The sequence below is a fragment of the Glycine soja genome, chromosome 3, assembly GCF_004193775.1.
Source record: "Glycine soja cultivar W05 chromosome 3, ASM419377v2, whole genome shotgun sequence".
In the NCBI taxonomy this organism is placed as follows: Eukaryota; Viridiplantae; Streptophyta; class Magnoliopsida; order Fabales; family Fabaceae; genus Glycine; species Glycine soja.
The window spans coordinates 46,205,487-46,233,211 of NC_041004.1; the positions used below are offsets into that span (position 1 = coordinate 46,205,487).

The 27,725-nt window shown below is 31.5% G+C and overlaps 3 protein-coding genes across 3 annotated transcripts; 1 reads left to right on the forward strand and 2 right to left on the reverse strand.

Annotated features, from left to right (window-relative positions):
• Positions 1-10,294: 10,294 nt before the first annotated feature.
• Positions 10,295-11,966, reverse strand: LOC114407684. Its single transcript, XM_028370873.1, has one exon. It carries the CDS (start codon positions 11,369-11,371, stop codon positions 10,457-10,459), a length of 915 nt encoding a protein of 304 aa, XP_028226674.1. The 5' UTR covers positions 11,372-11,966; the 3' UTR covers positions 10,295-10,456.
• A 4,852-nt stretch (positions 11,967-16,818) lies between these two features.
• LOC114407685 lies at positions 16,819-18,668 on the forward strand. Its single transcript, XM_028370874.1, has one exon. It carries the CDS (start codon positions 17,519-17,521, stop codon positions 18,410-18,412), a length of 894 nt encoding a protein of 297 aa, XP_028226675.1. The 5' UTR covers positions 16,819-17,518; the 3' UTR covers positions 18,413-18,668.
• A 5,243-nt stretch (positions 18,669-23,911) lies between these two features.
• Positions 23,912-27,702, reverse strand: LOC114407686 (ER membrane protein complex subunit 2-like). The gene is made up of 9 exons (XM_028370876.1): positions 27,343-27,702; positions 27,114-27,178; positions 26,355-26,403; positions 25,594-25,688; positions 25,279-25,364; positions 25,108-25,167; positions 24,916-24,997; positions 24,627-24,740; positions 23,912-24,339 (listed from the first exon to the last, which is right to left on the reverse strand). Exons 1-9 carry the CDS (start codon positions 27,527-27,529, stop codon positions 24,169-24,171), a joined length of 909 nt encoding a protein of 302 aa, XP_028226677.1. The 5' UTR covers positions 27,530-27,702; the 3' UTR covers positions 23,912-24,168.
• Between the last annotated feature and the right edge of the window lie 23 nt (positions 27,703-27,725).

Genomic DNA, 27,725 nt, shown 5'->3' on the forward strand with positions numbered 1-27,725 from the left:
TAAGATTTAATTATGTATAGCAAAATATCATATATTATCAGTTGAGAAATGAGAATTTTCTTTTAAAACAGTTTTAAATTTAATGACTTTTATATGCGTGTGTGGTAAAAATGGATTATGCTCATTTTGTAGAATCCTTTCTGGTGCATGGGATGAATAAAGAGATAAATTTGATAAATAATATATTAAAAAAATAATATATATATATATATATATATATATATATATATATATATATAGAACATTTTACCTATTTAATAAGTTTCATTTTCCAGTGTTTCTTGTTCACATTATTGGTGTTAGTTGATTATAGAATTATTAAAAATGGTTAAATATCTTTAATTATTTGTAAATGATTCAGTGATTGTAACAACGTATCACTGTTTAGTAGTTTTCTTAATTTGAAATGTTAAGAAAATTAAATCTTAAAAAATAACATTTTGATCAGTATGTTTTTTAAACATCTGATAAACTGAAATAAAACTATTTACTAAATTAATCAATAACTAAAAAGGAAAGCAGAGTAACTATAGAAAAAGTTTTGTATTAGTGGTTTGACATTGTTTTATCTTATATTTATATAATTTTTAAAGAAAATTAAGCTATTAATACAGAAATGCAGATTTATATTAATAATATAGTATACTATCATATATTGATATAATTTATATATTGTAAATTATTCATTATATTATAAACCAAAAATATAATGTATATACTAAAATATATTCATTTGTTATAATTTTTAATTATAATATAATTTTTATGTTAAAAATTATTTGTTATACACTTTAATTATAAAAAAATAATCATGTTTTATGCATATAATCAAATATTAGTTGTAGTTAATGCAGTTTATTTTTTTAGGCATAATAATCATGTTAAGGCAGTTTCATTTTTTTAGGCATAATAATCATGTTAATGCAGTTTCTTATGTTCTAAAACAAACCAAACCAAACCCATATGTGGACAACTACAAATGGTTGATACAAGTGACACCCGCTTATGTGTCAAGTGGTCTAAATTGAAATTTTAATTGATTTTTAGATATGAAATAAATTAAGTTAGGAGGTAAATATTCATCATTTTATATGTATCGAGGGTTCTTAACAAAAATTAATCATTATTTTTTATAAAAATTATTATTTCATGTCAATATCATGATAAAAAATAAAACATATGCAGAAAAAATAGTTTATGTTATATAATTTCTACACCGAATGTACAACCGACAACTAATTTTGTTAAAAAGAATTTATTAATTTTTATTTAGATTTTTGTGACATTATGTTTGGTTCATGCATGTATGAATGGATTCAGGGTAGAAGACTAGAAATCATATAACCCTAACAACAGTCAGCAAAAAAAATATAACCTTATAACTTCGAATCAAGATAAAAGAAAGAGATATATTATGTAGAAGATCTTCTTTAATATTTTATTCACCTTTATTAAAAGTTTTTTAGAAATACTTGTAAATCCTCCTTTCACACGTTCACGTACTCTTTCATTTAGAGTGTTCAGCAGGAGTATTTCAATAATAATAGTTAACGATGATACAAGACGATAAGTCAAAACCATTCACAACTCACGAAACACGAGAAAAACATTATCAAAGTTTGCGGAGCAAAAATATGTTTTTGACGAGCATGCATGCATGATGACGAATGTTGAAGAAGATGAAGTTTATAAATTTTAATTGAAGAAAAAGTTATTAGTAAGCAATTTCAGATATATAGGATATTATTTTCTTCGTTGATTGCTATGATGGTGTATTGTTAACTATGGAAACAAATAATACTCGTATGGAGCAGTTAAAAGATACATAGAGTTTTTCATTTGTGTTATATTAATTTTCATTTTAAAAAAGGTAAAAACTTTATTTTTTTATACACTTCTGACAAAAAAAAAATGTTAGAGACCAATAAAAGTTGAAAGAATAAATTAATATAACTTTCGAGGGTGAGTTATTTTAAAAGATTTTTTTTAAGTCTTCAACTATTCATGTTTTAATAAATGTGAAAAGTTAACTTGTGTATAAAAAGATAAATATATAAATTAGGTTTTAAATAACTTTTGAATATGTTTTTTGTATGAGATTGTTGACTACAAGTATTTATGTTATTGATATTATGATATATAGTTTTTATGTAATTAATATGATTGATAATTGAAGGTGAATAAGTTATTTGTCTTTTTAAATATGTTAGGAAAATTTTATTTATTATCTATCAGGTATAATTTTTTTATAAGATGAGTTTCAATGTTAGGTGGATAAAATTTATAATTTTTTAGCAATAATTTTATTTTATTTTCAAAAAATTCAGTGTCCTATAAAATATTAAAAAGTTATTGTATTTTTTAAATCTTATGAATTAATAACTATTAAATTATATTTAAAAATAATTTTAAATATTTTACACCATCAATACATGACTATTAAATTATTTTATAAATTTATTAAAATTTGAATTATCAAATCTTAATCATAAAAGTCTTTTAAAATTCACAAGATTTTTACGTTAAAATAATCTTTTAAAATTCTAATTTAATATGCTCCTTAATTTCTCTTGAAGTCAAATATTTAAAAATAATTAAATATATAATTTAATTATTATGCTTAAATTACACATTATTCCTATTAAAATTATTATTATACATAAATCCAAGAAACTAATTTATGAATGCGAGATAAATTGTATAGTAAACAGCTGAATTTCATTGGTGCTGGTATGAATGTTTACTGCTACTCTAGTAGTTGTACAAAAAAAAAGTCATTATATTCATGCCTACTTTTTTTTTATTTTCTTATTATATTATTAATCACATTTTCTACTTCTTTTTTTGTCTCTTACCTGCGCAAGAATGAGATGGATATTGAAATATTCAACAAAAAGCTCACAAAGTACCTGTCTTCTCGTATAGTACAGTTTTTTTTTTTTTTTCACACAAAAGTCAAAAGAAAATTTGACCCAATCGATCGGCCAAAAATAACAATGTGCCTGGTATTGCATGTGACATTTCTTTATGAGTATTGAAAGTCACAAGCAAAGGTAATAATGTCTATGCTTGGACGTTAGGATGCCATTTAATTTAAAGTTGTTAGCTTTTAAGAAAATGAAAAATTAATTAGTATACTTATTAGAAAACCTCCATATATATATATATATATATATATATATATATATATATATATATATATATATATAATTTAATATTTATACATTAATAGTGTAAAATAGATTTTTATTGTCATTTAATTATAATTTATTTTTAAATTACTTTAAAATAATTATTCTAAAAATAAAAAAAATTATTATATATGATGAGTTGTAATAGAATGATTATGTAAAAAAATTATTATTAATTAATGTGTAGCTTTCTTTTTCCTTTCTATATAAATGTCTAAGATTAATTTATCACTTATTAGGTTAAAGGATATTATAGAAGCAAGAAAATATGTATATAAAAGTTATATAATTTTAACCTTTTCACTACATGTATTTGGGATTTGTATCGAAGGGCAAAGAGTAGAAGAGGGATATTTTTAATTTCTTTTTATCTGTATCACTGTACTTTGTGGTTTTTTTTAATAAGAATAGATAAAAAAAATTATCCAAAAGATATAATATGGAAATAATTTATATGATAATTTTTTTTTCACGTAAAATGTGTTGTAACAAAAGATACCACTCATTTTTCATTATTTTTCATTGACGCTTATATTATAATCAATATAGAAGATGTTTTTAACATGGATTACACATGTAATTAATGTAAAAAAAACTTTAAATCAATATATTAAGCTTGAAAATGATATAGATGTGACGGATTCTATTATGAACAGTACTAACGTTTTCATATAATTTATGGTGCACCATCTCTAACAGCTTTTAAATTAGTCTATAATGTACACTCTTACCATATAGATACAATACATCTAATCCGAATTCCCTTTGGCGTTGCCACCAACATCCAATAAGAAGTCCTGAACTGATGAGGTTAGTTAACACCAATAGCAACATCAACCAAGTAGTTTGCACGGCTCATATTATTGTCACGAACCAAAACTAATGTGAGTATGTGACAATCTGTCAATTTCGTATAAATCAAACGCTTTTTTTTTAAGGAGTATAAACCAAACGCTATCAACACATAAGAAAAATATTATTTTTTTTAGTGTGTCTATGATAATGGCTCTATATCTGTACGTACGAATTATCTCAAACGTAAATTGGACATGTGTTCTGTTTGGAGGTTAGGGTGCATTGATTGCCAGCTAAAGCACATGCACACACAAGTGGGATCGTATGCACCTTTCATCAGAACTTTCTCTATATCTACTCTGTCAATATATATATATATATATATATATATATATATATATATATATATAAACAACCAATCAACAATAATAATAATTCTAATCAAAATATTAATAATAATAATAATTATAATAGATACAAGTTATTTTTCTTTTTTAAAACTTTTATTTAAATTTTATGGATCAATTTAATTTTGGTTTTTTTTTTTTTAAATACGTAATTTTGACTCATCTATTTTATAATAAAGATATTTAATCTTCACCGTTTAAAATCTCCAATTTAGTTCAAATAGAGACATAAGACACTTTCTTTTTTTCTTGAAAAAAATTATATATATATATATATATATATAGATATATATATATATATATCATGTAGGAAAGCCAAAAAGAGGTCAAACGAAACAGAGATCAGTTGTTTAGGTACAAATAAAGAGGATTAATAGACCAAGAAGAGTAAAGGAGAAGAAAGTTGTTTTTCTTCTTATATAGGAACCATTGCCGGGAGATTTTTATTTTTATTTTTTATCAAACTCAAAATTCCCCCAGCATCAAAAGATCCCCCAGAGACATAAGACATTTAGCATTTCAATTTTACAATTTTGGTAATTTTAATCATTTCAAAATATTAATCGATAAAAAATTAATTTGATGTGATTTAAATTTACTAAAATGATACATAAAATTATTTATTTAATATATGTCATATAGTCAATAACGTTAATATTTTAATGCTAACACAACACTACATGAATTTTTTCATATTTTTATTAATCAAGATGTTAAAAATACCTGTTTACTATCTTATAAAAAAAAAAACCCTGTACGTGTTACTATTAACTCGATAAAGATGCCGTAAAAAAAAAAACCTTCATAATTTTATGTGATTCATGTAACAGATTTCATGTCAGAGGATGAGACCTATTATATTATTATTATTATTATTAACACCACAACGATTTTCTTACACTTCCCTTTCTTCTTTTCTTATCATCGTATATAAATTTGTTGTAAAGAAATCATTTCTCTTTTAACTTTCGTGATTTAAGCAAACACGTACAGGAATTCGTGGAAGTCAGCAACTGCATCCTATTTCGAAAAAAGTACAAGATAATAAAAAGCTTATGAAATTATATATATATATATATATATATATACACACACACGAAAAGGGTACGCAATAGATATGCTTTACAAATCAGCCAAAGTGCCGAAACACGCCCCCCACTCAAAGATTACATGGCCTAAAAGATCAGAGATGAGAATCACGATGCATGCTGCCACATGCATGTGCATGTTTATAAAAAAAAAAAGTAAATTACACTTGTATTTTTTAAGGTCAGTGCTTATTATATTTATATATATATTTTAAAAAAAATCATTTTTTTTATTTTTCTTGAAATGGCGTTAATTTTTTTATAGAATGCTGTAAGAACTCATATCACTTTTGCGTAAATCTGTTTCCCTATCTAAGTTCAAGCTAGATTTTACCTACGGAAATATCGTTAGCTTGCTTCTCACCTCCTCGTCAATCCTATGACCTTTGTTAACCACAACAATTTGATCATCCCTGACTCCTCCGACGTCCTTTATAGTCTCTTCTAATGTCGTGGTGACCTCACTAACAACCAATGTTCTCGTTGCATGTCACGTGCGATCACTCGGCTCGGACAACCTTTGCTTCAGCTCCTATAGACTGTGTTGCAGCTCAATAGTTGTTTGGTCAAGTACAACAATACCACCTTGGGGTCGAGAATGTAATGACGTTGCCACTAAATTCTCACTTCTTTATCTTTTTTTGTTGTTATCCTTGATAGCATTAGTGAGTCCTAGAGTCAAAATGCAATGAATTATAAAAAATCAAGAAAATTTTGTGTAAGATAAAAAAAAAATTGAATATAATAATTATTAATATATGATGATGCGATGATGCCAGTGTAACATGCTCTTGTCTAAAAGCTTGTGGTACACTTGCATGAGTTGCATCAACTCACTCAGTCACAAATTCTCAAAGGCATGCGTGCATTAAAACGTTGCCTGCTGCATTCCCAGCTGTGTATTGTGTACGTACGTTTTTGTTTTCTCCACTCCAGAAGCACAGTAATTTTTAATTCCCTGTTTGGCTGTGACAAAAACAAATTGGGGTCCCCAAAAAGATGGGGTGGGCATCATCTAGTGTTAACGACAGCGACAGATGGAAATAAATAAACTCAACCAGCTAAGTTTGCCTTTTAATGTTTTGGGCACATTATTTTTATTCGGTGCTTAAGATTGTGGAACGCCCAATACGTATCGTATTTCACGAATTTTTGTCAAAAGGTTTTGGGTGGGCTATACTGGCTACCTTTTTAATGACTAAAGATAAGGATGCTAGTTTTTTTTTTTCTCTCCACTCATGGATATACTATATCTTTTGGATATAGTGCCTTTATCATTCCACGTAAAAACTTACCCTTTTTCGTATTCAACGCAAGTACCTTCTTTTAATCAGTGATGTATCATAGCTGCCAAGAAAGTCGTACGTCTTCAATTGAAAGATTTCCACCAATCTCTTAATTTGGTGTACTCACAGAAAGCTTACGTGGAGTTTTAAAAGAATATTATTTTATTCCTAACAAAGAAAGTGCACCAATTTCTTGTAAGTCCCCGAAATTAGTTTTGTTTTTAATATTAGTATTGAGAAGTTGTGAAAACCATCAAAAGGTTTTTTTATTCTTCAAAAGTTCCATGTGATGGAATTATATATTCTTCGAAAGTTTCCACAAGGAAAAGAAAAAAAGACTGCGATCTCTGCTCATAGAGGTTCCAAATAAGACCATCACCAATTAAAAGTTCAATATGATAAAATAGTAATAGTGGTTCCAAATACTAAGATCTTTGAAAATGAATGCATTCGTTAGCTATAGATATAAAAAGAAGATAGATAGTAATATATGGCATGAATCCACACCAAAACAAATAAATAAATCAATAGAGACACTAAGCAAGGAACTTATCTTTCTCCAACATGTAATTCCTACTTTAGCTTTCATGTTCATTCATTTTTTTTTTCTTCTTCTGAGAATCATTTTGTTAATTTCGAACATTGAAAACTTCTAAATAAAGGACAATTTACGGTAGTCAAAAACTAAATGCTATAAATGGATCGCGTTGATGGAAATCCATCCATCCATTGTTTTTTTAGAAACGATGCAGCAGCTAGCCAGCCAAAGCAAGATTTTGTTCGTGGGGGGATCAAGTATGCTTTGATTTGATTAGCATCTACGTTAAGTGCGATATACTTTCTGGGTTTTTTATTTTTTTTTAATTAGCACCTTCATTACGTACGCAACTTTCTGGGTTTTATTACTTTCTTTTGTTTATCTAAATGGAATAAGAATTGTATCCTAGGAGTACTTCTCCTGCCGCCGCCGCCGTAAAAGTAAACAACGATTGACAAGCCATATATTCTATCATTTTCGTGTTATTGTTGCTTGAGTTCATGCCCATTTGAAATGATTAAAAAGTTAAGATAAACATCGATTAAGATTAGTATTAAGATATTGTTTATTTGACTAATGGATGGAGTACTCTGTTATATTCACAGAAAGTGGTGTTATTTTCCACAGTCGGACTCAAACTTCATCACATCACACGAATATACAAACTAGTTAGGAATTAGCAACGGGGGATTTGCCTACTACGTAGTACGTACCGGGTTGTTCTGAAATCGAACTTGACTTTGAAAGTGCAGAATTAGACTAATCGTATGAGCCAATATCCCTTATGGAAAATAATTAATAACAATAACTGCTCAACGAGGATTTTTTATTTATAGAGTATTCCCTAAAAAAAAAGTAGAATGTTGGAATATTTTTCATTATATTTCATTTATTTCACCTTATTTTAGACAATTTAAATGATGACAACTAATATTCATTTAGTTTCACTTCATTTTACATTGATTTCGTGAAATTTTATCTTTCAAAAATTTCATTCTCTCAAACTTTTTAGGAAGACCTTTATTTTCTTATTTTTTTAATTTTAATGTCCTTTATATAATAATTAATATAATCCGGAGCCTCTTGAGGAGTCTATCACATATTGGAGCAACAAAATTGAGAAATGCAAACCCGTGTGCATATCAATCAATCAACATACGGGCTCATGGCCAAGAATAACATATTGGGCTTCTTGTTTACATGCCTGTTTTTCGAGACCAAACAACGTGGATTGTGTGCCTGAGCTCGATATAGTCATTGCATTTATTTATTTATTTATTTTGCTGAATTGGGGTTATACTATAGCCATTACATATTCGTTGTATTTTATTTTATTTTATTTTATTTTTTTATGTTTTCTATTGTTTTTTTTTTTACAGAATTTATGTTTTTTTATTGTTATCAGGTAGAATTTGTTACGGGAAGTTTTAATGTTATAATTAACTGATAATCCTTTCACACGTATATTTTTTTAATAATAAAACTGGTTTTCAAACACTCTTGTAGACATTCGATTAATTTAGATCTAATTGAGTAAGACTGTTATTAGCGAATTAATGAGAGCAGGGGACTATAAAAGGAAATGGATTTTTTTTGCTTGCGCTTGTAATTTAAAAGGTCTGTAGTGTGTTGAGAGGGCAGCTTAAGCTTTCCTTGAGTTAACTTGAGAATATACGATTACATATCGTCCAAAGTACGGTTAGAATTCCAAAGATGAAACTTTAAAATATTTAAGCTTTTGCTATCCGAATTAGTGATGGTAGTCTAAATATTCCGTGGAAGGGAAAAAATATACATGTTATTGCTGCATGCCATTGGTGATGTTAAATTTCCAGTTATGATCGGTAATCATATTTTTGGGTGGAGGGATCTAAAATTGAGCGAGGATTGACACATTCAATTTAAGCAATATTGTTGAACTTGTTTGTAATTCACTTAGTTAATTAAGCCTAATTCCTTATGAATAGCGTTTTTAGCAGTTTCAATATCCTCGTCGTAATACTTAACCCTATGCACATCCCCTGGCGGAGTGAACAAGTAATCCCCAACCGTAAGATCGTACCTCTGTTCCTTGGTCAGATTCCAAACACTCTTCCCTTCGATCACAACCAAGTCGTGTCCAAACGTATGGTGATGCGAGGAGGATATGCTGAAAGAAGATAACTAATTTTTACTCACATACTTTTTTATGTACTCACTCCATAGTCAATAAAAGAGTTCATATACACAGAGAAGGAGAGAGACAAATCAGAGCAAGAGATATAGATCCTGGTAACAACATTAAGTATTAAATATTTGATATATTTACAATATATATCAAATTTCTGTATCAACTAAATTATCTTTTAATGTAATATATTATTCTATAATACGCACTGCCCATATTAGTTACTTAATTTTCTTTAGACAACCAATAAAACTAATTCAATGCCTTACTATATAATATTTTCTTACCATTAAAAATGTAACATTTTTTTGCTAATATCTTCATTGATATAAAAATTGATAGATGAGACTGATTTAGAGGACCAATAATCTCCAGAGAAGAAGAGATAGAAGAAGATAACTTGGAGTAATTTTTATTGTCCAGCCTTATTACATGGATTGATTATTTATAATGTATAAAAGATAACTAACTTTATCTTTTTGTTCTAGCAATAATCCTAACGGAATTACACCATCAAGGGGAACAGGTAGAAAGGTAGACAGGCTGATGCTGTGAAGAAAGATTCGGATGCATACTCAGCACAAATCTCAGATAAAATCCTTCAGGTAAGCTGGTGTAGTACTGTTCCTCTTGGGCCTGTTTCTTGCTATGTGTACCTCCTGTTGGCTAACTTCTGGTTGCACCCCTGGATTGCTATCAGTTGTTCTCCCCTCTTTAAACATACACTTCTAACCAAGACTGATAGTTAATAGAACAATGAAATATTTTTTGACTTATCAATATTTGATTGAGAAACAACATTATAATAAATGGCACAAAAGATTCATCAAAGGAGACATTTATTTCTGAATTGGCAGGAGCAATATTGTACAAGAAGGAGAAAGAAAGATGAGTATAGAGATAGATACATATATATGAACAAAATAATTGCTTGCAATCCAGTAAAAGAAATAATATGAAGAAAGAAGAAATAAAAGGAATGAATTAATTAATGGTCCAAGCATAGAGCAAGAAAGAGAAGCCGGTGGCGTTGGTCCCAGAAGTCCTCCCACAGTCACAAGTGTCCTCTGGCCATTGCAAGACGCTAGAAGCGGACACGCTCTTGTTCATTAATTTCTTCTCCGCACCCACCATTTCTGGCCACACCGTTCCGTCTCCCACTTGGAACACAAAAACGCCGTGCCCGTTCCCTTTGTTGCTGTTAACCACCCAACTCAGCACGTCCCAATAGAACTCCACTTGGACGCCGTTGATGAATATCTTCTCGTAGCCTCTGAACTTCCACGCCAACCTTTTCACCACCAACCGCGTCTCACCGTCCACTTTCACTCCTAGCACACCCCCTCCGCACTCGATCTCTATCACGTGCTTCGACCCCATGAACACCGCACGTGACACGTAACACCTTCTTCCGAACACGTGCTCTCTCCTCGACAGCAGAACCGGGTCAACAACGTTGTTAGCCTCAACGTCGACCCTTTTGTTGCGCCGATTCAAATCTCGGAGAAGGTCTCCGAGAAAGAATTGGAGTTTGTCATTGTGTGAGATTGCAAGGTAGAAGCGTGACTCTGGCTCTGCGGAGTTTTGAATGAACTCTGCGCGGGTGAAGTTCCAGTGGAGCTTGATTTTGCGCTTGTTGATTGATTTTGAGCCCTGGCGTCTTCTGAAGAAGGAGAAGGTTGAGGAGTTCAGAGAAATTGTGATGGAAAAGATGTCTGTAGCTGAAATGGTTAGGGAGTGCGAGAAAAGGGTTTTGGACCAGCTGAGAGTGAGATAAGTGGGGGAATTACATAGTTGAGTTTTGTATATGCATGTTATCAGATTCTGTGGCACTTGGGAGCTGCTGCTGCTGCTGCTTGATGAAGGAGTGTTGGGTTGGCTGAAACAACCTGCGATCATGTTGTTCAATTCCTTCTACACTGATAGAACCATGTGTTGTTAATGAGAGATGAGGTATAATAGACTATAGAGAGGAGCTTAAGCTGGGGGGTTAAATTTTGGCCTTATGGTGTACTACTAGTAAATGTTTAATTTTGTGGATGTTTTGGTAGTGGGTGTCTATGGTTTTTTTTAGGTGAGAAGTTGGAAAAAGTGTAGTGCTTAGCGTGCTTTTAATGATGAGAACAACACAAGGCTTCCGTCGTTACAATGATCAACGGCAGTTGCAGACACTTTTGATTGGTTTCCTTGATTTGCGCCTTTGACAAGGCTATCATGTGCCGGTGAGCTGTGCTGCACTCAGACTTTCCAAGTAGGAGGGGAGACTAATTGGTGATTTTCTTGCATCACAAAGAACTGGCCCTTTTCTAAATTCAATCATCTCATAAGGGAATTGAGCATGGGCCCTGAACAAAGGGTCTGCTACTCTTTCTCCTAGCCAAAACACGCTTTCTTTCTATGGTGTACAAGTTTTTAAGCCAAAGCTACTCATTAGTATGTATCATGGTTTTAAACTGTGGTTACAAACACATTGAGGCGAGCAAGAAAATCTTTCCATCGTTGACAATTGCGAAAATATACAATTGTAGAATATCAAATTATCTTCACATTAGACCGTAATTTAAAACCATAGTATGTATACATATTTCTTAAAATTTAATGATATTCTCACACAGATAAATCACTACTGAGCAATTTGTATACATGATTATATTATTTTTTTTGTATTTTTAAATTGTTAATTGGTTCTATAAATTACATTGTTTTGGAAATAATTTAAATTTTACCTATATTTTTTAGTAAAAACTATAGTATAACTATCATTTCTTTTCTTGTTTTCTCCTATAAGTTTTCAACCGCTTAGAATTAAATGCGATAATTGCAAGCTTAAAGCGAAACAAACAAAAGAATGCATCAAGTGATCTTGGACTTATTGTAGTCTAACATTGACAGTCAGTCAGTGTGATTATGTGAATTTTTAACGCTATCTAATAAGTTAACAGTGGATTTAGGTCTGGTGCTGCTAGGAGAAGGTGCTGTTGGTGAAGTGGAGAAAATGTGCATCATTAACCCATCTGTCAACGGTTAAGATTGAGACACATAGGTGAGATGAGAGTGTACAATTCTCAGCTATTGCATCCGTATCTTCCATTGCATTTCGAATTTTCAGAATGCAATAAGAGATGTCAGATGCAATAATAACAGTACAGAAAATAAATGTCCAATTCTCAATTACAACACAATCTCAGTCATTGAACGAAAATCTAACAATTCAAATAAATGGATAACTCAAGAAAGAAAGCCCCACCATCCTCACAGTGAAGCTATTTACTACACCATTTTACCAATTCTAGTTTATGCAATGAAATTAAGATAAGTGTTTGAATTTTGTGGTGGTAATCCACGGAAAGTCTGTTTTTTACTTTTTGTTTTCTTCAGGAAAGAAATTTTAAAGCATGATTTGAGTAAAAATTATGAGGTATGATTTCTTGGTTTGAAATATTTTCCAAGTAAAACCAAACATGCACTTGCTAGCAAGCTAGATGATCCTCCATCCTCAGGTTTGACGTTGAACACTCGAACGGTGGAACCTCGAGTGGCTGGCAATGTTGTGAGAAGACATGACAAAGTGTTTAGTGTTTTCCAATTACCAAAATAGTCTCTTAACTAACTTAAGAACAATTATGTGTATTAATCCAAGCAAACTGAGTACATTAAAACACTATATTGGGCCTTTAAACACGCAGTAGCTACATATTTTCACCATAATTGGAACATTTAAATGCACTAATGGATGTCCAAATGAGCACTACTCAACCAGCTTATCTTCGACAGCCTCTTTTCTAAACAAAATAAAAATCTCTTTAATTCATCCCCAAGACTTTTGAGGTGAAAACCCCTTTTTTTACTAAAGGTGAAAACCTAATCAAACATATGCGAATGTATCAATTATGTACTAGACATGAAACATATTTACATTATTACATAGCAAAGTTTATCAAGCATTTGCACATATATTTTTTAGAAGAGTAGTCCTCCATTTGCACAAATATAAAAGTCATATGCCAGAATATCTATAATCTGATCCTTCAATTTGTATGGTGCGAATGGCATTAGAAAAAGTTTGGACATAAGATTAGAAGTGCTCTTGAGAGGTTTTCTCCTTGCAAAAGCTTTATATATATTTCCGGTAGAAAAATTCTCAAAAGCACAAAAAGACCCTTAGTTGGCTGCTAAGAGAAGAACCAGAACGTCTATAAGCGATAGTACGAAGTAGTCTAGTACAGCAAACCTTCCATAGAAAAATCTTTCAAATAAAACAATGGTTGAATTTGAATCTGCTAACACACAAAACAGAATCAACTAATTAAGTGAATGGAAGACCGAGTGGAGCTTTGCAGAGATGCCATGTTAATACACACATTAGTATATACCAAAAATTGAAGTACTGACATACCCGACTTCTGTTTGCATCATCTGATTGCCATGAGAGAAAACAAGGGGATCACACACCACTATAGCCTTTAAAACCATACAAAAAATTGATTTCAAGGTTTATAATTTCTAAACTACAGTTACGTGGTTTTCAATAGATCTATAAATGAATACAGGGAGACACAGTACAGGTAAATTATAACAACGTAACCTGATCCCATAGCTACATGGATCAATCGATGTTGTAGAATTCTATCAGAAAAACCAATTTTTCAGCAAAACCATTTGAAACATAAGATGCCATTGAACACCTTAACTCTATTTCAAGAGAATGACAGAAATTGAACTCTAAATCAATCCTAGCATCCCTGATTGAAACAGGTTAGTTTGATTTTTCAGACAATGTATATGCATTTGATTTTTCAGATGTTTCAGATATGCAGGACCTCCATTCAGAAACAGTATTTAGAATTCAATGATAAGGGTTAAGGCTATTATTTGCTGACTCACAAAATGTGTAAAGCCATATGAAGGACGTGTTTCCTTCCAAAATTGTACTTTGATATTAAATAATAGAGGAATGATACATAAATATTCAGTGCTCACGTTGCATTCATTGCTCCTAGTTTCAGAGCCATTTCTTGGCCTGAACAGAAGTGCAAATACTAATGCCGACCAAAAAAAAAAAAAAATACTAAAAATTGAACCTATTCCCTCCTATCAAACAAATAAAAATAAAACATGTCAGCCTAACGAAGAAAAGAAACGTTAATTAATTACGCTTAATTCCATTAATTTTTTTTAACTTATTTTTTTATTGAAACTTGATATTAAGAATAAGAAATAATAAAATTTAACAAGATTAGTTAAAAAAATTTAATATTTGAGAAAAAAATATTTTTTTCTTATGTTTAAGACCAAAGATAATATATATATATATATATATATATAAAAGAAATAATTATTTAAAGATTTAATTACCCATTTAATCTTTAGTGTTTTTAAACTTATCAGACTTAATCCTTATAGTTAATAAGTAAATTTTTTTAGTTCCTTAACTTTAATAAATAAATTTTTTAGTCCTCAAATTTATATTTTAATTTCTAAAAGGTTTATGTCATTATAATTTCTTAACTTCATGAATTAAAATTTTTTAACAACAAGAACCTTTTGGGAATTAAAAATCCACTTATTAATTATATGAACTATAATTGATAAATTTTTAAACTATACGAATTAAATAGATAATTAAACCTTATTTAAAACATAAACTAATATTTTAAGAGTTTAATTGATATACACCGTTATGCCAAAGCTATATATATATAAACATGATCAATAAGTTTTTTATACAATCTAATTGATAGCACAAATGAATAATATATATATATATATATATATTATAAATAAATTAGCTTTAAGTTGAATTATGACTAAATATACTAAATGTATGGTAGTATAATATTAAGTATAAATAAATAACGATTAACATAAGTGATGATGACTTGTATTTCTTAATTAAGTGATATAAGTTTAAATCTTGGTTGACTCTTGAATATGAAATAACTCATGTTGGGGAAAAATATTGGTGTTCAAGATCCTTTATAAAGATTCATTATCGCTTTTGACGGAAATTATTTTGTACCAATATCATGGTAAGAAAAAAAATAATATAAAGTGTGACTTCTAAATTAAAAGTAATATATATATATATCACGCAATCCCTAAATCATTTCAAAGAAAAAATAATGAATTTAATTTAAGCACACTAATGGTATAAAAGATATATTTTTTTAAATCACAAGTCCTATAAATAGGAGAGTGAAATGATTTAGTCTTATATTAAAATATACAACCTGAAGAGTGAGATTCTAGCTTTTTTTTATTATTATAATTGATTATATATAGTAAGGCCATTTTGAATTTTTTAGTATTTTTTTTAAAATTTACATTTATGATAAGTTTTGATAATTGATGGGAATTAAATTAAAAAAATCAGTTTATTTCTTCTTTTAAATTTTTTAAAAGTTCTTTTTTTATTTTATCATTATTTATTGGTATAATGATTGACTAAAAAAAGGCGAATGATATTTTTAACAAATGGAAGAATAATTTGGTAAAATAGATTTATACTTTTAATAAAAAAAATTAATATATTATTTAAAAGTGTTAGTAAAAAATATTAATTTTTTTAAAAAAAGATTTTAAAACAACCGATATCGTTGATTCGTATGACACACAAGGCATGTTAAGCACGTAATCCTTATTCCAATGCGTGCGTGAGATAGTGCTTGGCATTTAGCCATTTCCACGAGCTTATGGGGTCCACGTCCTAGGAACCGTTTGTGACCGAAAAACCTTTATTGTGATTCTTTTGGCCTTTTGCATAATACACGTAATAAACAGAGAAATAAAAAAAAGTGTTAAAATAGATTATGTGATAGGAAAAAAAAATTAATGTTACAAAAGTAGTATTAAAAAATTTAATATAATCAAAATACTTTAATAGTTGAAAAAAACTCACCCATGAATTACATTAGTTTATATAATTTAAAAAGCTATATCAAACATAATTTTTTATTATTTAGTTATAATAGAAAATAATGGAATGGAAAGACTTTTTTTTACTGAAGGAATGGAAAGGCCTCGAATATTAATAGAGTTAATGATATATATTGGAACTGCTCCAATAAAAAAATAACTATAATTTTTAAAAATATAAATTTTATACTTAACTAAAAATTAAACTACAAAATATTTTCTATATATAGCCTTTTTTATTTTCTATTTCTCATTTTTAAAAAAAAATCTATTTCTCACATTAAACTCTATATAATAATACAAATAAAAAGTAAAAAAAAAAAAGAAGAAGAAGATATAAATAGACGCGAGATGGAAAAACAAGGGAATTAATTGAGTGGTATTTACGTGTATAGTACATATGAACAGTGTCTCATTGGATTTTTTGACGAAGGACGCAGCAGCACGCGAACAAAAGGCTCTCTTCTCTTGTTCGTGTCAGGTAAAAACTTGGTCTCGCTGGAGAAGGAAAAAAAGAAAAAAGTAAAACACACACCACAGTATAAAAAAGTAAAACCTTTTTTTGTTTTCACATTTCGTCATGAGTAGTAACATCCATTCGCCGGTCACCACAATACCCAGTTTCCGTTTTCTTCCGTAGTATAGTGTCCCCTTTTCTCCATTCTCTTCACTTCCGTTATTTTTTGCGTCGCCATCGTAAGGTTCTTTTCATTTTATGTTATATTCTGTTGTGCCAATTTTATTTTTTTTTGGCTTTGGGGTATTTCTTTTTTCCCTTAAAAAACTTCAATCGTTAGTAACGTAGAGACATTGACAGTGAAAGAAGTGTGCTTTTTTGTCTGTTTCTCTCTGGGTTTTACTCTCCACATTCTCTATATTTGTCTTGAACCCCCCAACACACACACTTCTCTCAATTTGGATTCATGGGTTCTAACTCCATATTCAAAATCATTCTTTGATGGGTTTTCTGATCAATCAAGTTAAGGTAAGTGTCTGTCCCAACTTGTTTTTTGTGAGTTTCACCTTGTCACTGAGTGAGTGTTTTTGTCCACTTCAAAACTGGATCCCATCTGTTTGTTGAAAAACCGCAAAGGGAAAAAGCTCGGTAGTTGAATTGAATTGCAGCCGAAAATGAAGGATTTTCCTTCTTGTTTTGGCGAAAATGGAGTTCAAGTGGCGGATTCTTCGTCTTCAAGCACTAATAAAAGTGCGCAGAATGTGGTTACTTGTGTTTATCAATGCAGGGTTGGTGGTAGTTCCCGCCTGATTACTGTCACATGGAGTAAGAATTTGATGGGGCAAGGCCTTGGCGTTGGTATCGACGATTCATCAAGCCAGAGTCTCTGTAAGGTGGATATCAAACCGTGGGGGTTCTCCAAGAGGAGAGGTTGTAAGAGTCTAGAGGTTCATTCTTGTAAAGTTGATGTGTATTGGGACCTTTCTTCGGCTAAATTTGGTTCTGGGCCGGAACCGTTGGGGGGATTTTATGTGGGAGCTGTTGTGGATGGACAAATGGTACTTCTTCTGGGGGATTTGAGGAAAGAAGCTTTCAAGAAGACCAATGCCAATCCACTACCCCACAATGCAGCTTTGGTTGCCAAGAAAGAGCATGTTTTTGGTAAGAAGTTGTATGGTACCAAGGCTGTGTTTTGTGACAATGGCCAAATTCATGATCTTGTCATTGAGTGTGGCACTGCAAGTGTTGGTGATCCGAGCCTTGTAATTCGCATTGACAGCAAAACTGTGATGCAAGTGAAGCGGTTGAGATGGAAGTTCAGGGGGAATCATACTATCCTGGTAGATGGCCTTGCAGTGGAAGTTTTCTGGGATGTTCATAATTGGCTCTTTGGTACATCCCTTGGAAATGCCGTCTTTATGTTCAGGACATGCCTCTCCGCGGCGGACAAGTTGTGGGCTAGCCAACCACCTTCTGATTTGGCGTGGTCTTTCTCTGAGAGATTTCCTGAGACCAAATTGCAGGGTCTTAGTTTCTCTCTTGTTTTGTATGCTTGGAAGAACCAGTAGATATGCTAAAATCCATCACATATTGAGTACTAACAGACCTGTCAGTGAGTTTTGATTTATCAACAATGTGATTGAAACACAGTTGAGTAAAAATGAGTACTTTTGTTTCTCTCATTCCCCTTGTTAAATTCATATCCTCAATGCTATTTGAACAAATCAGAGACTTTTCCCCCCAAATGGCTGTACATTTGTCTTCAAGTGTTAACTTTATGGTCCATATTACTTGAAATACAAAGTTTACAGTATGTTTATCCAATTGCGTCTTTATTCTCTTTTAATTAATAAGCATATACCTACTATTACCTGTTCTGGGTTGTCATGTATTTTTAACTTTTAGCGTTGAGGATTCATTTCATCAAACATGTAAGGCTGTTATTCCAAATGGGTAATTCCCAATTACTAGGAAGGCGCAACAAATATTTTTGTCCAAAACATGTAATAACCAATAAGCTTATTGGAGCTGAAGTTGAAGAAGGTAGTGAGTGAGTGGAAGATCACCAAATTATAAATGTCAAAACTCTTTTTTTAGCAACCACCAATTAGAGACTGTCTTCTATACTTCAGGTTTTACTTATGTGCTATGCATGGGGCATGAATATGAAATTTTTTTGCCTTAATAGAATTGCCTACTTTGATATGTCTGATAATAATTGGTAAATTTGATGAGATTGTGGCCAAATATATTTATATGCTGGTAGGCCAAATATCATTTTAGTTTACTCTCCGAAGACAATTGCTAGCCTGCCATGGCTTGTGAATCATTATTGTCAAAACAAAATCCTGATGAGATATTATATAAATATCATTTTTTTAGCTTGTAGTCTGTCGTATGATCCTTTAATCCAAACTCTGCACAGGATTAGACTTGATAGTTATTAACAATGGCAATGTCTTCTTAAGACTTTAAGTCTGCAATTTCAGTTTCAAATCTCATATGAAAGAAGTTTTTGAACTATGCACGTTAAACAAAATCTCTTGCTTAGTTCAATTCATTTTACCATTCTTGGCATAATATGTTGTTTGTCAAAAACAATAGCACCATCACCGTGGTAGTCATTCTTCAGTCTCTAGCACAAGCTATAGCCCTCAGTTCTGTTGATCCTTAGGCATGTTATTATTATTTTTTTAGCACTACAGAGTCTTTTTTATACTGTTATTAATCTTAGTCATCGTTCTGACTACCTTATTCCTTAGATCACGAATAAATGCTAACACGCATACGTGCACACATGTACTCATGCTAAGGCTTGTCATCCACATCCATATCTTTTTCGATCATTTTTAGCCATCACCAAGTTTTAATACCTTTTAACACCCTTTTCAATAAATACCTGCTGCCAGCACATAACATTGTCAATCATCGAGCCCGGTATTTCCTGTTAATTCCCTTGATCAGTTTGTTATTCAGTATTCATAGTTAAGTTCTTGGTAACTTGGAATATAATTTAATGTATTTATATCTTCTATTTTTAATCCTTCATTTAGCATGAAGTGATTGCACACATTAGAGGTATATCATTTCAGAAAGCATCATATCCACTTACCCATGCATTAACAGCACAGCTCCCAAGGATGTTGATAACCCCTGTCTCAGCTACGCATCAATAAGGATGGCTGCAAGGTAATGAGATGGAGCAATGTAAAATCACTGCATCAGATTAGTCTGAGCAAAAACCCGGTGATAACATTGGAAGTTTGTTGCAGATGTTCTGGCTTGTCAAATAGTGCTTTTTTTCTTTTTGTGAACAACTTGCATATATCGTTGAACTTAAGCCTCATCAATTAATTGTCCAGTATATTAAGCATATGGGATTTAACAAGAGAAATCCACGGTGATCAAAGCAAATGGAGGTTCTTCTTAAGATTTGATCACGAGAAGCCATATTTAGTTCCCGTCTTATAGTCAATTTAGATTTCTTAAGATAAACGTAAAATGAATTAAGGTAGTAAATGAATATACAATTCTCGTATACTCCAATTTTTTAGAAACTTTCTTGTCTAGCCCTTTGATAAACATTTATAGACTCACCAGAATTCACTGCCCTTAATTACATAAAAGACTTAACGGAATTCTACGTATTTTTGTCTAGGAAAAGTCTTAATTAACAGTAGGCTATTAATTGACCGAAAAAAATAGGCTATGTTAATGAAGTTATTACAGGTTGCTTGCTTTACTTTTCCATTTCAATGACAAGAAGAATCCATATGATGATAAGGGATTTTTTTTTTTTTGAAAAAAAGGCAGAGATTACCCCATTTCCAGATAGGGAGGGATATATTTGACACGAAGTGTATTGAATGAATAAGATTAGGAGCACACAGCTGTTTGGCACAAAGTGCTAATATAATGTTGTCGACGAATGCATAATATTTTGAATATGTTCTACGACTACGAGGGCAAAGAATATAAATTGTACACAAGGGGGAATTAATTGCAACGGAAATGAGGGAATCTGTAAATTGACGTGACAGTTATGAAGTCATTTTCATTGGAATTGACATCATGAAGAATAATGTGGTACTTTTGGGAATCTATTTCAGGGTTGTTTGTCGTATAAGACGTGCATTAGTCACGACCTCACATTTCCATCCTCGGCTACCTATGACACTGTAGCTCAGTAGCTGTATTAAACACTAACTTCACTCCTGTTTTAGTTTGAGCTAGAAAACAATTAACCTGACTATAGTTGAGCTTCCATTTATTAGTTTATATTTAGGTGAATGCTGATAAAACTAATTGAGAATGGAATTAGTTTTGAAAGTTTGATTTTGAAGTAGTATAATTTATGTTTGGACATTTTAAAACTAAATTAGTAGTGAGTTTTAGTATTATTATATTTTATTTAACTTAAAAGTTATCTAAATTTGCTTCATTATTTAAATTCAATTCTAGATGTAAAATAAATTTGTCAACACAACTAAATGTATGGAAATTTAGTTAAAATCGTGTTAACTTATACTTCAGTATGAAATACTTATAATTTTTGCATACATTTCAGAGTGTGTTTGGAAAGTTATTTGCACCATTTTAAATGTAAATTCTCATTTTTCAATGTAGCAAATATAGAAGGAAATGATTAATATTACAACACAGCATGATGTTTATATTATTAGACATTTACCAGTGATGCTATAACAATCAGATACTAGGTTGCTAGAATAAATTCTTATACCATTTTAAAATTTAAGTTTGGGTATAATTTAACTCCATAAAATTAATTTGTGAAATAAAAATCATCTCTCACTTATATATATTATTTTGATTATATCATTAGTCAATATGAATATATATTTTATTTTGATAAATTTTTATATATAGACATTTAATAAATAAAAACTACTTTACTATACTGTCATGTTATTTATTAATATAATGTATAAATAGAATGGTTTGTTTTTTATTAGATACCATGATGAAAGTACATATACATTGAACTAAAAATAATAATTTTAGTGCAAGATTTGGTTTTCACTTTTTACCCGAAGAGCAAGAGAAGGGTCATTTTAGAATTATACGTAATAGATGAATCTCTATTTGATAATTGATGATAGTATGTTGATGAAAATGATTACAAGTTACCTGAAATGGAATTGACAAGAGGAACAGTTGACCAAAAGTAATGGCATTTTTGAGTAAAGAGAAGGACGGTTCTACCTCTGCACTGCACCTAACATAAATTTAACATAAACATAACAGCGTCTGGTATGGTTGCATGCCCCATGGAATTGGGATGGGAGACCATCAAAAGCTGCAATTAGTACTCTTCAAAGTTCAACCAGAACATAACATTTATAGCAGTAGCAGAGTAGCAGGTGCCCATTTTTTTTAACATAATATTGCATATGATATGACAATGTCCCTCCTTGTGTCGTTAACGTTTCCGACAAATTCACCATGCCCACCACCATGACGTGTCCTGTGCCTTCTCAAGTTCTCAACTATGGCTAAGCATTACTTGAGTTTGTGTTGTGACATTGTTTCACCTGCTCTTCCAGAGATTCAAATCCAATCACTCCTGCATTTTAAACAATCACTTCCATTTTATTTCATTGTGTCTAGCTACAGTTTTTTTTAATAACAGCAACATAGATATAGTGGTGTAATTTATTTTTTGAGCTTTTTTTTTTCAATTAAACATTCTTGAAAGAAAGAAAAAAAGAGCAGCTTAATATATATATCTTTAACACAAGTTGGGTGAATGAACAACTCTTTTTCTTTTTCTCATATAGAGATGGCAAGGGGAGTCAAAGATGGATTTGACCTTCTCCGTTTCATCTCCATGAAAAGCAGGTGGTCATGGGTATAAAAAAAGTGGGTTTAAAATTTTAATACCAGACTCCATCTCTGTTGGATTTTATCCGATTTGAGTATAGCCGCGGGTAATTCATCACACTCTTTTTATAATTCAGGTAATATACATATCTACACCATCTGATCATAATGAGTATTTTCCATTAAAGTCGGAACATATTCAGACGATACCCACGGTCATAAGGGTATTTGTCATCCCTCTCACTTTGTCTTATCCATGCTCGTTGTTTACTAGTTTTCTTGTCTATCTTGTCCACTCTTTTTCTCCTTGTTTTCTTGTTTCTGTTTTTGCTCTCCCTAGCTCTTTCTCTCCAGTGTAAATATTATCTAATCGACAGTTAAAGGCTATGTACCCCCCCAAAAAAAACAAAGACATCTAAAAAGCTATCTACTAGAAAACTACAAAGACTACCATCAAGAAAGGGAAAGACAAGATAAATAAACATTCATATTTGTTGGTTGATGCTTTAATACAGTATAACCCAACGTTAAAAAACAACTTAATATATGACAGTTCTATAGGTGTTATCATCTAATTTTTTGGAAGTTAAAATAAAACTAAATAATATTAAAAAATACTTTAGGTCCCGATTCTAAATTTTTTAAGCCGTTTAATTTTCTTTTTTTATGCTTTCAATCCAATCTATCAGTATCAAACAACTATTTTTTTTAAAAAAAAATTATAAACTTTAACTTTCAAACTAAAAAAAATTAATTACCAAAAATTACTTATTTAAATAATTTTAATGATAAAATTATCAACATATGGTTACTGAATTAAACGATCATCAAATAAACATCTTTGTTAAGCTATTTACTCTGATGTACCATAAACTTTTTTTTAAAAAATGTTTTTTCAAGAACTATATCAAGAAATTATAAAAACAAATCTTCAAAACAAGTTAATCCAAGCGAGCACGCCTTGAAGGAACAAATATTTGATGCTAAAAACAGTGTCGAATCGAGTAATCGGCATGCGACTTTCTGCTATGCCAAAGAGTGCAAATTCTGCAGCCCCAATCCGCATGACAGGGATCCATTTATTTATACTACAACGGGCCACATCATCAAAGCATAATATTACCATCTATGCTAAACGAAACCCTGAAGAAAATTATTAAAAACCGGGACGGGGTAATCTTCCAACTTAATTTGTATAGCCAATGAAAAAAAATGGCAAAAGGATGTCAAAAACAAATTATGCCCCGTCCTATGCATTAGGAAAGCTATGACAATATTTTTAGATCTACAGTACAGGGCTATCTGAAACTTTATGTCTTTCAATAAATATTCATTATCGAAGCTAAAATGCAGAACAATATGAATTTTCATTCTAATATTGGGGAAAAAATGATTGAGGAAATCTAAATATGTTGATTAAAGCTCGCAACAATCTGAGAAAATGTCAAAAGTAACTAAATAATAATCTTTAAGAGATGCTGCATCATGATGACAATGTTAAACTCTTCAAGGCAGTTGTAAGTTGAGGAAGCTTGTCGGGAGCTCTCTGCTTGTAATCTTTCTCTAATACTTTGGCTGCTAGAGATTGTAACTGGGACCCTTCTTTGTCCTCCTTGCTTTTCCCTTTCGTAAGCTGTGTAACAGCAGAGGTGCACTGCATAACAGGAGCAAAACTAAATTTCAGGCATATAAATGAATAGTTTTGAAAAGAAGAATCCATGGATCCTAAGTTGTTAAGGAGAACATCAAAATCAATGAAGGAAAAACTGTAATTTACCAAAGTAAAAATAAATTATGACTTTCATTGTAAGTTTGCAACAAAAAAAAACCTAGGTTCAACCAACTTCCAAATTAAAACAGCCATAGTTTAGTCAGTTCATACGCATTAACTTGCAGTTGCAGAGGACCACATAAAATGAAAACCTGTATGGAAGATCTTACCAAGCATATACCAAAGAGTGCTCTGGTATTTTTGCCTCCGGTCAAGTCAATAGTAGATGAGTAGTATTTCTTGGCAGTTTGGAGGTTTTCTAATCCACCAAGCGTATAAAGTACCTGGCAATGCCATAATTAAGTCAAGAATTTTGCTAGATTACTACTTACTCACATACACCTCTAGCATGCAATTTATTTTGAGCCTTGCTAGTTGTTACTATTGGAACAAAGAAATGAGAGAAGAATTTGATTTGACCAAAATAAAGTAATCACATTTCATAAAGAAGTTACTTACATCAGCATATGCTAAGTGGTAGAGTGGAACAGTAGGCTGAGATAATATCAACTCCTCGTAGCAAAACGCTGCTTGTTTATACCTAACGGGAGGACGGAATGGCAGAAAATAAAGGCAGCTTAATAATTAGGAAATAGCAATATAATTGTCACACTTATAGAGGGGAAGATAAACAGTAGAATAAAATCTAACATTTGCAGGGAGATGTATATTTCAGCCAATTCTCTCCATGCATCATGATCTGCCATGAATCTGTTAAATTGAGAAAAAGAATTCAGATACATGCTCTATTTTCTGATGAAATCAGAGACTATTTATTTTTAATCTTGGAAGAAAACAAAAACTTTTTAATGTTTGTCTCACGTTTCCAGATATTTATTAAGCCAATCAATAGCCACAGAAATTTTGCCTTGTGCCTTTGCCATTGCCACCCTCCTCTTATGGATGGCCTGCACAACATCAAAACAACCAAAAAGATAAACACTTTAGCTTTTGGTTTTCTTTACTCAAGCAGCCTAGCCTATTTAATGTAAAACTGAAAGGTTATAAATCAAATCAAAGTAACAAAACACAAAAGAAAAATTAAAAATTATAAGATTTTTGTTTCATCACATAAGAGTAACTGAGCAACTAACAGTTCCCCTTTTTGGGTTTCCCCATAAGGTTAAGTGAGTTTACTTGATCAAGAGGATTGTCCTCTAAAAGGCTTGTGTAAGCCTTTTCTGCCAATTCCCAGGATCCTTTTGCTTCAAGCAACATTGCCTCCAGCCTACCTGTAATAATTAGTCAATTCGGTTAAAAAAAAATCTAGAGGGAATAGGTGCATGAGCATCCATATGCACAGACAAATTTGGATTTCTGTGTAATGTAGTTAGTTTTATTACATAGCATCCCTCCTGAAAGAATGGAATGCAAATCATCCAAGTCAGTCATCCACCAGTCTAAATGTTTGTTCCAAGAGAACAAGAACTGGGCATCAACAATCAGAGTAGGGCAAGCAATTACTTGTGTTATGGAACAAGTAAACATTACAGTTACTGTTTTTGGAAATTATCATACAGCTCAAGCAATAAATGTAAGGGAACAAGACAGGAAAAATATGTAGCCAGATCAATCAACTCAAAATAAGAAATAGTTTATTAGCCCATTAGTGACCTATGTATAAGAGCACAGATACATCACTGGGCAATTAAAAGGCATGTGTAACATCTGCACCTAAACAGAACTGTACAAGTGAACTGTGCAGTATCTGAGTTCAGGTGGTACAACTGCAACTGAATCCCCCCACACATCCACAAACCCCCGCCCCCCCACCACAACAAGCTTATACAGAGTTAGGTGTAGGTCAGTCACACACAGCAAGAGTTGTGTACACAGTGCTATTTAGCTAACTAATTCAAATCCAAACTTGGGTAGAAGGCATACACAATTTAACTTACCAACTCTTTTACTCTCTGGGAATCTCTTCTGAAGAACCTTTGTACAGTCCTGATAAAGAAGTAAAATATTAATAAGATCTCAAACTAGATTGTTTCTCGTAGCATATGAAGGAGACAAATGCAGCAAATGCTCAATTTTGGCAACATAAAGAACATGATGGACAACATAAAAGTTCAGCAGCATATTACTTTCCAGGCTCACAAATTACAAAAGCAAACAAGATCAAACATCTTGCCACAAAATTTTAACAAGAATGAATGAATGATACCCTACATTGTGAAACAATAATGGCATAGTCAGATCAGAAAACCTTTTTTACCCATCCACCACCAACAGAGAATAAAGGACCAAAAAAGGCTTAATCTTAAAACAAATACACTACCCAGAAAACAAAGAGCAACCAAAGAAAGTACATGATAGCCTTACAAGTTAAGTAATGAAATACAAGTATTATGGAACCCTAAAACAAAATGCATGAAGACTCAAGCAAGTTTATAATCCCCTGCAGAAACTCGTGATCAACCATCTCAGGTGCATCAGCAGCATCTCCACAACACAAGTGACAAGAGACGAGATTCAAGGAATAATCCAATAAGGTTAACTTTCAACTACTTCAAACAAGCAAGCGAATTTCATACCAGCAGCTATGTTTCTCCAAAAGGAGGCTAAGATTTTGCAATTTGCTGTACTGTATCCATTACAATTTACAATATTTGAAAGAAATTAATAGAAAAACACTAAACCAAATTAGAGTGAACCTTGGCAACGTCGAGACATTGGCAATCCATAGCAGCAACTGCAACCTGCTCATACAAGGTCCATTCTGCACAGCGAAACAAACGTTAGTCAAAAGTCAAATTGAATAAAAAAGTGGACCTGCAACTAAAACATGGAGTGAAATTGAAATTTCCAAAAATCACAAAAAATAAGAATCACATAATTGAAGCAAAATAAGAAAAATTAGGTCAGTAGCGTAAGAGGAGGGACCATCGGAGCCGAGAGAGGATCGGTGTTTGGGGTCGTTAAGGATAGAGAGACCATGCTTCAGAACTTTCTCCGACCGCCGAACTTTCAGCTTTCGCACGAGGCAGAGGTACTCCCACGCGCCGCCGCCGCCGTTATCGACCTGATTTTCTAGCCTGCTCAGTTGAGTTTCCTCTGATTTGGTAACCATTTTCTTTCGCCCAATTCACTCGCAGATCCAACAGATCGATGAACAGCTTTTCGGTCTGTTCTTGAAAATATCGATCCCGGAGGGAGTGAGTAGAGAGGAAATACACTAACACTGGGATCGCACTTCTACTCCAGGTTCCGATAAACAATAAGTAAATAAAATACTACTACTTTATCATAGTTTAATTAACAAAATT